An 11,604-nucleotide genomic window follows, 5' to 3' on the forward strand; every position below is an offset into this window, starting at 1 on the left:
TTATATGATTTTGGTAGATGTATCTACAAAATAATCACATATGCGATATCAACTCACAAACTATCGTTGTCGATTAGGATAAAAATTAAACATCCTGTGGCTTATGTTCACGCAGAAAATGATTTAGCTAAATTGTTTATCAAACGCCTCCAACCAATAGCTAGGCCATTACTTATGAGAACAAAACTCCCTATTACAATTTGGGGATATGCTATTTTGCATGCAACAGTACTTGTGCGCATCAGGCCAACAAATTATTATAAATACCCCCATTACAATTGGCTTTTGGTCATGAGCCAAATAATTCTCATATTAGAATTTTTGAATGTGCAGTACATGTTTCAATTGCTCCACCAAAATGTACAAAGATGAGTGAGTCCTCATAGGAGGTTGGGAATGTACATTGATATAAATCTCCTTCTATTAATAAATATCTTTGAGATATTAATTGGAGATTTAGTTATGACATAAGTTGCCAATTATTATGAGATAGTTTTCCCAACATTAGGGGGAGAGAATAAAAAACTGGATGAATAAAATACTTAGAATGAATTATCATTATCTAAAATCCTTGTAAAAAGCAACGTGAACCAGAAGTTCAGTAGATAATTTATTTTACAAATAAACTATCAGATTCATTTACTTACTTAAAAGAGAATTACAAAATCTCACATACCAGCTGAAAATGCTCCAATACAAATTGATGTCCCAACAGGGTAAACTGTTAGTGTAAAAGAAAGTAATCCATGCCTGAAGCATGAAAGACCAGTCAGTTCCACAGATAAAATTTCTCGTAAAAGGAAAGGAGAAAATATCCAAGATGGTCGACCATATTGTGAAGACAAGTGCCCAAGAAGAGGCCAAAGATATAACTAATAATAATAACCCAAAAGAGGTTCAGGTATTTGAAAATGGTGATAACGAAGAGATCTCGATAAATTATGTTACTTCAAGAAAAAAATGGAACTGAAAAATATCATTGTCGACAACAATTTTGCTTATAATGTTTCTATTGAAATATCAAAAGAAAATGAGGATCTTGAGCCTAAATCTATTGAGGAATGTAGAAATAAAAAAAGATTGGTCAAAATGGAAAGACACAATTCAAGCACAATTGAATTCACTTTCTAAACGTGAGGTTTTTGGATACATGTAGTTCAAACACCTAAAGATTTAAATTATGTAAGATATAAATGGGTATTTGTGCAAAACGAAATCAGAAAAATGAAGTTGTAAGATATAAAGCACGACTTATAGCACAAAGATTTTCACAAAAGGCTCAACTTGATTACGAAGAGACATATTCTCCTATGGTGGATGCAATCACATTTAGATACCTTATTAGCATGGTAGTACGTGAAAAACTTGACATGCGTGTAATGGATGTTATTACAGCCTATTTGTATGGTACACTTAATAGTGAAATTTATATGAAAATCCCTGAAGGATTTAAAATCCTAGAAGGATATAGAGTTTCTCAAAAAAATTGCTCGATTAGATTAAAGAAAAGTTTATATGGATTAAAACAATCTGGACGTATGTGGTACAGTAGTCTTAGTGAATATTTGTTAAAAAAGGTTATAAACACAATCCAATTTATCCATGTGTTTTTATAAAAATGTCTGGATTAGATTTTGTGATAATTGTTGTTTATGTTGATGATTTGAATATTATTAGAGCTCTTGAAGAGCTTTAAAATGTAGTAAATTATTTAAAGAAAGAATTTGAGATGAAAGATTTTGAAAAAACAAAGTTTTGTCTTAGCCTGCAGGTCGAGCATTTAAAAGATAGAATTCATTTCCATCAGTCCACTTATATGAAAAATATCTTAAAGAAATTTTACATGGATAAAACACATCTATTGAGTACCCTAATGGTTATATGATCGTTGGATATGAATAAAGATAAATTTTATCCTTGTGAGAATGATGAAGAGTTTCTTGGTCTTGAAGCACCATATCTAAATGCTATAAGGGCATTGATGTATCTTGCAAACAACACAAGACTTGATATAGCTTTCGTTGTAAACTTGTTAGTAAGATTTAATTCTTCTCCAACACGTAGACATTGGAATGCGTCGACTCAAAGATGTAATGTGATGTTCTCATTAGGGAGAGTCAAATACACGTTGCATTCTTTTCTTTTAACCAAGGTTTTGCCCCATTGGGTTTTTCTAGTAAAGGTTTTTAATGAGATAAATTGTAATAGGAAACTGTGTACTATTTTTCCTTCATTAGGTTTTTATCTGATAGAGTTTTTCCTAATAAGGTTTTAACAAGGCACACTTTTATTGATGGACATCTAAGGGAGAGTATTGTAAAATGGATGTCCACATAACTCCCATAACCCTCGAGAATTCATTTTCTTGAAATCCTTAAAAATTTATAGGTTGCGTTAATTGTATGTTTGTAACCTATGGTGATTGAGGCCCTATAAATAGAAGATTGTATTGTATTCTTTTTTTAGTTCTATAATAATATCTATATTTATAAATTTTCATTTAATGCATTGATAATATAGATATAAAAAATTCTTTAAATAATAAAAATATTAATTAGCACCCACAATTAATAAAATATAAATGAAGGAGGTTTATATGGTTTAGTTTTTTTTAACTTTTTAATTACCACACGTTTTTTTTAAACTTTTGTATTATGATAAATTATTATTTATAAATTAAAATATTTTTAATACAAATACAATTTATGAATATTGTAAATAATAACTAGAGTATTAAAATGTTAAAATTGTAGTAGGGTAGGATTACAATTTTTAGCATTGATGGTTGGTTAATATATATTATGTTAATGTTTTGTATTAAAAATGTTGGCACAAACTTTGCATGAACTGATTGGAAAGGGAAGAAGGTAGTACCATATAATGCTCTACTCTCTTTATATTAATACATTTCGTATTTTATAGACTGATGCTCAACTTTTCTTTTATTTAAAACAATGTAATGTCTAATTCTTTTCAATTTGATCCTTTTTTTAATATTTTTTTATGTGTATGTATATCAAAGTAATTTTTGTTATGAAATCTAATAACCCTAATTTCCAATAATACTAACTTATAAAAGAAAGTATAATGGAGGTTGAAAATGAAGGCTAACTGATTGGGGGTGAGTTAGTTGGGGCGAGCTGTTTGCATGGGAGACAGGTAAAAAAAAAAAACAGTAGATATGGAATATATTCGATCACGACTAATACATGTCGAAATAATTACTATTAGAATTAATTTAATATAAAGATTTGTTGAATTTTTAAATATTAAATATTATTAAATAATGTTTAAAAAATAATAACGATTAATTAATTAAATTAAACTCCAATGTTTTCTAGTTAAGTAAAAAATGTTATATTAAAGGGAAAAAAATTGACAGTTACAAGGAGGGACTTGCTGAAATCCATTGATAACTAAACTAACAAACTAGAGTCGGGCACGATATATCCCACAAGGCTGGCTGGCTGACAGGCAGGCAGTCAGGCACGCAGGAAACAATCAAAACCATCCATCCTCTCTCTTCCTTTCTCCCTCTTTCACTATCATTACCACCCATTTTTTAACCCATTTCTTCCCTTTCAAAGGTTTGTATCTATTCCGCAATAATCAAACATATACCATGTTTCTTCTTTTCTTCTTATACTAATTCATCTTGTTCCTGTTGATATCTAAAGGGATACTTTGAGACCAGAAAGGAGAACAACAATGAAGGTGTACGAGGAGAGTGGTTGCTTTGATCCTCACTCCCTCACAGATTGTCAGGAACTGATGGGGTTGCCAGGGGCCACCCCCACCAACTGTCACAACAGTTTGGAAGACACCCTTACTGTCTCTTCTTACAATCACCATCACCATGAGGATGCCTCCGCCGCCTTGGATATGGAACCCCACCAACACTACTTGCTTGATAATACTACCAACAGTCATTCCCATTTGATTCCCTATCTAACTCAGGACCTTCCTTATGATCAGTCCCATTGGGAAAGTTTCAATGTGGTGCCATCTTCTTCATCCCCAGAAGCTGCTGCTGCTGCCGCCGCCGCCGCCAGTGCTTACACTCCTACACCTGACCTTCTCAGCCTTTTCCATTTACCTAGATGCTCTTTCCTCCCTAATCCCTCCATTTCCTTTGAAACCACACCTGGCTCCCCTTCTGTTGTGTACGACCCACTTTTCCATCTCAACCTGCCTCCTCAACCTCCTGTTTTCAGGGAGCTGCTGCAGTCTCTGCCGCATGGCTACACCGTTCCAGCTGATGACAAGGATGCCGCTAGGGTTGGAGGACTTTATCATGATGGGGACAATGGCATAATTCAGTTCACCAGGGACATCTCTATGGCAGGCCGTGCCAAAGACAGGGATAAAGCTGGCAAAACCACCAAACACTTTGCCACTGAGAGGGAAAGGAGAGTCCATCTAAATGACAAGTACCAGGCTTTAAGGACCATGGTCCCTAGTCCCACCAAGGTACATAACCAACCACTTCATCCTTAAACAGCCTGTTTCTTTTATGACAATTGCACTAACAATGTTTCATTCTTTCGGTGTTTGTTAATATGTTTCTTTGGTGGTGGGGGAAACGTAAATTTCATTGCCTATAACCAAGAATGATAGAGCATCCATAGTTGACGATGCTATAAAGTACATCAAGGAACTTCTTGGAACTGTTCGTGAGCTTAAAATACTGGTGGACAAAAAGAGATGCGGCCAAGAAAGGAGCAAAAGGCTTAAGACTGAAGATGCGGGTAGTGCTGCTGATGCAGGGGATGTTGAGTGCAAGCCTTTAGGTGATCCAGACCAATGCTATAATACTTCCTTGAGGAGCTCTTGGCTTCAAAGGAAGTCTAAGGATTCTGAGGTTGATGTACGCATCGTTGATGACGAAGTTACCATCAAACTTGTTCAAAGAAAGAAGATCAACTGCTTGCTGTTTGTGTCCAGACTCCTTGATGAGCTTCAGTTGGACCTCCAACATGTTGCTGGTGGCAACATTGGTGACTATTACAGCTTTCTCTTCAACACCAAGGTAAACATCTCCCTTACAAATACATATTGTTTTATCCAGCATATGTATGTTTGACAATTTTGAGTATATTTTTGTTGGAATGGTCATAATTCCATCGCTCCTGTCCGCGATGCAGATATACGAAGGCTCTTCGGTTTATGCTTGTGCCATAGCCAACAAGCTCATCGATGTCGTGGATAGACAGTATGCAGCTGCTCCACCAACTAGTAGTACTTCTCTCTAGTTTAGCAGTGATGGAAGGGGTTCCATGTTTTATGTTTCTGTTTCAATGGAAATGAACAGCTTCAGTTGTTGAGTTATCAAGCATTTCTTTGAATAGTACTGTTAATCAAGGATTCCATGATGCTACTCTATTTTCAAAGTATTGATATATAGATGCACTAGATATGGTTTTTTATTTTGGTACAGTCTAACCGTTCATTATTGCTTTAGTTTTATATATATACCACCAGCAGGGTTTTTGCTATAATGAGTTGAAATTTTGGTTAGAAATTAAGAGAAAGAAACAAAAACAATTTGACAAACTGTGATCCTCCATTGATTTTCCTGGTGATAGCTACCCACAGTTTTAGTTGTTAAAGGAGGAGAAATTTCTATAGGAACAGTATTCCAAAGTGAGGTATGTTTAATCATTACTGTTTTTAAGTAGGCTCTCTTTGTTTCCACATTCTGAGTTGCTTTGAAATGCCAAAACAATCAATTCTTTCACTTTCAGTGATGAAATGGATGTTGAGGAATGATGGGCCATATTTTTCTCTGCACTTTCTGAATTTGACTGGTTTTCACTTTACTTAGGTAGGTCTCTCTTCTCTTCTAAGGATGTGAATGTTCCATTCATAATATTATGTTCATAATGTATGCTATGCATACATAATATTTTCTTATGTAGGTCTCTAACCACAAATACTCTTTTGGGTCATGGAGATGGGCTCATAGGATGGCCCCTGTTACATTCTTGGTATGGGTAGATGCAATTAGCTCATACATGAAATTGGATTCGTTCATTAATTAGCATCGAGTGTTCAAAACCAACACAACAACTAGGAATGGTGTTAAGTGCGTAATTTTCTATTTATTCTTGGCTTGAATTATATTATTTATGTGGGTTATAATACTATTTATATTTATATTTTATTTATTATCGATTTTGACCATAACTTGAGTTACAGACTTCCGTTTTATGCCCATAATATTTATTCAAAGGGTATTGAAAGATCTATCTAAAGTTGTTGCACGGATGTAGCCCAAAAACGTCAAGAAGATGTTCAAAATTGATCTGAAAGTTTGGTGCGAAAATAGCTTAAAAACCTAAAAAAAAAATTTATTTCATTAACGACACTTTTGTATTTTCTCTATTATATTATTTTTGTCATATAAATAGACATGATTAGGTTAAGATTAGGGAGACTCGGGGCTAGCCATTCTTAGTTTTATTTTGTTTTCTTTATTGTATGAATTTTAAACTCTCTTTTCTAGTTGAAGTAATATTTGAAGTTTGATTCTACATGTTTGTGTGACATCAAATTGATCTTAATCATTACTTGTTTTTTTAGTAGTTACATGCCTTTTGGTTTAATTACAATTGTTTAAGTTTGTTAAATATCAACAGCTATTTGATAGCTTAGAATAATTGCTTTATCAATTAGATAAGTAGTCAATTAATTGGTTTCTAATATTTGTGATATCTGTATAATTATTTGTGTAGTGTAGGCACGAGATGTAACTTAAATAAAGTTTGATATTGTGATTATTATAGGGTTGTTTATCAATAAGAAAAGTAATTAATAACGGTTGTCTTATTTATCGAGAACCTAAGAAGAGATTAGGTTACTAGGAGATTACCGATGATTATAACCAATTTATTAAAGAACATTGGCATTTATCTTTATATCAACTATAAAACCCTTGAATTAATCTGATAATTTACTTTGACTAGAGTTTTTCTCAATCATTTTCTTATATTTTATTTTCTTATTTTGTTTTACTTTTAATTTTAGTTTTTAATTCTAAATCTTCTCATTTATTTTTATGTTACTTGTTTGTTAAAAAAATAAAATTATTATCAGAATCTTACTTGTCATTTTCTACTAATTCATCTTCTTCGACTAGATATTATTTTCGACAACCGTACAAATGGCTACCACAAGCTAATAACCAGAATGGAAGAATCAATCATCTAAAGGTGCTTTCTTGCACCCAATTAGGCAACGAACACTCAGAGTTAAAGCTAAGATCCTTTAAGGTTCGCTTCGATTTGACAGGACCCGGCACACCCTTTAGGCTCGGGGATCTCTGCTGATAAGCACTACTCCTGCTGCCATTCATCTTATAACTGCTTGGCACTTCACTTGTAATAGAAGATATAAGACACAGTTTGTTCTTATATGGTGAGTAGCTTTCAGACTGAGTTTCAAAACTTCCAGGCCTTACCTTTGGTGAACTCAATGATCTTACCTTTGCCCTTGCTGATTGTGTAGCAGCCATGTAAGGTGGAACTACAGGAGAGGTTGGAAAAGAATTGTCTTCTCCCAAAGAACACTGCTTCTTATGAAACGATCTTCGTGGAACTGGTACTACCGGAGACTCCAATCCTTCCGAATTATAATGATATGGTCTCGGAGAAGTCTTCAGCCTTAGATGTTTAGCTCTGTTTTCCTCCATGGGCTTGCGATTCGAGGTCCAAACCGAGTCCAAATCTTCAAGTTCTTTACTTTTAGTGACTTGAGTATCCACCCATTCGTCTAACCAGTACTTTAATCGTCCATTACCTTTGTTTAGTTCTGATTCAGCTGACTTCTGCAAAAAGAAATTTCAAACTCATCAGAACAATGCACTAGGAAAGAAAAAGACAGATTCTTGAAGCCAAAGAGGGTTTACCCTATGAACATATGAGTATTCCTTTATCCGTTCTCTTTTGATTGCAGCTTCTTTCCTGCTTAAAACCATTGCTTCGGCCTCTTCCTTTGTCAAAATGCTATCATCCCATCTTCTTTGACTGTTTATATCCACCTGCAATTTTTTGAACATTCATGTCAAAACCATGACATGAAAATCCTCAATCGCGATATAGGAGTTTGGCATATACCTTAATAATCTTGTCTTCCAATGTCACCAACTGTTTGGTCTCATCATATTGCCAAGTACCTTCTGCCGTTTGGAATCTCATTGCACTAACCTGAGACTGAATATTCACAATTGATTGTAAGCATTTTAGAGTATTCATTGCTTGTCGTCTCACAGCCGATCCGCGGATGATTGCTTGAAGCCTCACTATCCCCTTCAGCGCCCGCAAAGCTTTCCTTGCCTACAAGTTTCTCCAATATCAACTTCATCATCGATGCAATTTTTGTTCATAATAGTTAGCCAAATTCTCAGCTCAGTTTTCTTACAAGAAACTAGAACGACAAATCACTAAAAAATATAGCCAAGGGAAAGAAGGAAGGTCAGTAGAGTGATGAACTTACCAGGTATCCCCGAAAGGTAGCTTGGATTTTTGTGGCAGCAAGTTCTTGAACATCCAGGGCTCGTTCATCTGTTTCTCCATCACATATATGGTTAGAATGAAGGGTACCATAGGGTGGAACAGCCTCGGCCGCAACCTGAGCGGCTGCAACACCTGCTTCGGCGGCAGCAGGTGTGGCAATAGCCACAGTTACATGCTCATCCTTTGTCACGTCGTTTGGTGGTGCTGTCAACCTCTTGGTCCTTAACCTTCCAAACATCCATTTCCTTTTTTTCTCCTTCTGACAAATAGATAACATCCATTCATAAAGGATAAAGCAAAAATAAAAATAAGAACTGGGAAACAGCAGTAAATAGCAAAAAAAAAAAGTTACCTTCTCTGTTCTTGCAATTGTCTCAAAGAGAAAAAACTTCTTCACTAGATTGAACCAGCTCTTTTTCTTAGCCATTGTAGATCTTTCACTGCAGTAAAAAAAAAAGGGGGTTTCTTTTCAAGTTATTTTCAGTAATTATGAAACTTAATGCAGCTGAAAATGGAGGAAATGTACAAGATGAAGCATAATATAAAGAAGACCGCTTGGGAAAGGTGCAGTGAATTCTTACCCATTTCCTAAAATCCCGTGATCCGGAGAGTCAAACAGGAATCACCGCTTCAAAAAACTTGGATAGGATTGCCGGGGATTTAGATCAACCATTGTTTATTACAACCAAGAAAAGTGGGGGACTTGATCACATAAACTGAAGAAACCCCAAAATATTTCCTTGAGAAACTGAAGCCACAGACACCCAAAAGTTTGATTAAAATCTAGCCATGTACAAATAAAGATCTGTCCAAGGATTCATAGTTTTTCTTCATGATGAGTTTCATCTGTTCAAAGTTGTGGGCCTTCCAAGCAACCACTGTATGACTAATAAAAATAAAAATAAAGCTAAGCTATACAGTATTTCATGGAGGGAAGCTCTCAATGAATTATGAGAAAGACTCACTGTCTGAGCTTCATGGCATGGGGCCTTTCCATCCTTTTCCAACTCCCCACTTTTTCTCAAGTCCTAACAGACATTTGAACATGTCTGTTGGGAAGGAAATTACTTTCTTATCCCTTCACTTATTCCCTTTTCTTTAACATTGGAGTTGAGTTTTGAAATAAGATTACTAAACTTGCTATAGGTTATAGCATTTAACCTAAAATTTTAATTTAAATTCGTATATAAAAATGTACTTAATATAAATACATTAATATTTTTTAAAAAATTTAAAAATTGTACCTATATTTAAAAAGTTATTTCGTGAGATTTTAACTCGATTAAGTGTATCCGTTTAAATTAAAAAAACTTTAAGACTATCTAAATACTTTGGTTGAAATTATATATGAAAAGCCTAACATGATTTCCTAATTAACACCTTGAGTTTTGCCTTTCTCTTGATAAGAGTAAGGGCATGATGTGATACACTTTCCCTTTGCCCTCAAAGGAAACTTATCCTTCTTTTTAGAAACATATGGACCATTGCCTTAAAGCACAAGTAGTACACTGGGATACTATTATATAAGTTAAAATATATTGGAGGAACCTATATTAAATTAGTTTCTTTATTATTAAATAAATTATTTTAATCATTGTACTATTAAAAAGAATTACATAAGTTTAACTTGTAACAGAGTTAGCATTTATTGTATAGTCAATTGAGTTTTAGTTCGATTGACATAGGCATTGTTGTCAATACAGGAGGATTGAAGCGTATTATCCTCCTAGTTAAAGATTTGGGAGGTGCTATGGGTGATTCTAGGCATTGTCTCAAAATAAAACAGATATGATCAGAATTATTAAAAAAACATTTATTATATAAAAATATCTTGATTTTTTTCAATTGTAATTCAATTCCAAATAAAAGATTTCATTTACAAAACCATAAAACTTTAAAAAATATTAACTCTATTAAATAATGAATGATATTTTTTAAATAATAAATATTAACTCTATTCTAATTTGTCCTTATTTTATTCTTTTTAATGGTATAAATTACATTGATCTATTTAATGGTAGTTGGACTAATTCAATCAAGACTATATAATAGAAAGGTCTTTCAAATACGTTCACCTTATTATATATGCATATATTATAAAAAAATGTTACTTAAAACATAAATGAATGTCAAATATAAATATATGTATTAAAATATTATTTTCAAATTCAAATATATATAAAATTATATATTTCTAAGAAAAATGAAGAGTATATTAATTTGAAGAAGTGGAAGTGAATACATTTGACACACAAACCAGAATTATTGTGGAAAGTGGGGGGATTATGTATTGTTGGGATGAGAGAATTTAGAAGAAAACAGAGCAGCCTTGAGTTGTGGAGGGAATGACAGCTGTGAAAGGGCCCAAATGTTGAAAGAATGAAAGAATCCACCCATCACTTGTAATGGTCTGTAGCATCATACTCATAACCTTCTTTTATCAAAAGAATAAGAATAATTCTTTCCTTTTCAGCCTCTCTCCTCTTCCACTATAAACCATTATTTTATTTCTTCTGTTAAGACTTCAGATATATAACGGACTATTTTAAGCTGAACTTGTATATAGTTCAACTTAAAGCATGATCCAGATTTTTGTCAATTATAATCATACACCCAATTATATATATGTCTGCAATCAGAGGATGGGGTTAGTACATAAAGTACTAATTATGGTAAATTTATAGTGAGTGGAAAATGCAGATCTAACAAATGTTAACAACATGGCTTTCACATGCTCTTTTGTATTACCTAAATTATTGTTATCACTATTCACTAAATCAATACCCACTAGTTTTTGCTACTCACTCTTCATTTCTTTGAGATACTCCTATTTGATATTAATAATTAATACATATTTAGATATAGGTATTTTTGAGAGACATCGACTCTGTTATTAGGCGAAGTATTTAAAGTGTCGTTTTTTGAGCAGTCGATTCGGACTTTAAATAGTGGAGGTATTTTACTTGAGGTGTTTATGCTAGATTTTAACCTTGAGATTTTGTTTCCTAATTTCGAGAAGAGCTCAAAGAGGCTCATGAAGTTTATCATCAACGTTTGGATCCACTAAAGAAATGTTTTATAATTTTGGTTT

The 11,604-nt window shown here is 33.5% G+C and overlaps 2 protein-coding genes across 3 annotated transcripts; one reads left to right on the forward strand and one right to left on the reverse strand.

The window, feature by feature from the left end:
* The first annotated feature begins 3,426 nt into the window (after positions 1-3,426).
* Positions 3,427-5,426, forward strand: LOC107900569 (transcription factor bHLH91). The gene is made up of 4 exons (XM_016826214.2): positions 3,427-3,587; positions 3,678-4,470; positions 4,610-5,029; positions 5,145-5,426. The coding sequence occupies exons 2-4, from the start codon at positions 3,709-3,711 to the stop codon at positions 5,250-5,252; spliced, it is 1,290 nt and encodes a 429-aa protein (XP_016681703.2). The 5' UTR covers positions 3,427-3,587; positions 3,678-3,708; the 3' UTR covers positions 5,253-5,426.
* Positions 5,427-7,109: 1,683 nt separating this feature from the next.
* Positions 7,110-9,525, reverse strand: LOC107900570 (protein IQ-DOMAIN 14). Of its 2 annotated transcripts, none has more exons than XM_016826216.2 (6): positions 9,095-9,525; positions 8,866-8,953; positions 8,494-8,769; positions 8,115-8,333; positions 7,907-8,038; positions 7,110-7,825 (listed from the first exon to the last, which is right to left on the reverse strand). In XM_016826216.2, the coding sequence occupies exons 2-6, from the start codon at positions 8,938-8,940 to the stop codon at positions 7,202-7,204; spliced, it is 1,326 nt and encodes a 441-aa protein (XP_016681705.2). In that variant the 5' UTR covers positions 8,941-8,953; positions 9,095-9,525; the 3' UTR covers positions 7,110-7,201. The 2 variants fall into 2 exon arrangements, with proteins under 2 accessions (XP_016681705.2, XP_016681704.2); XM_016826215.2 differs by having other exon boundaries at positions 8,494-8,772; positions 9,095-9,524.
* Between the last annotated feature and the right edge of the window lie 2,079 nt (positions 9,526-11,604).

Source organism: Gossypium hirsutum, chromosome D06 (assembly GCF_007990345.1).
Source record: "Gossypium hirsutum isolate 1008001.06 chromosome D06, Gossypium_hirsutum_v2.1, whole genome shotgun sequence".
Taxonomy (NCBI): domain Eukaryota; kingdom Viridiplantae; phylum Streptophyta; class Magnoliopsida; order Malvales; family Malvaceae; genus Gossypium; species Gossypium hirsutum.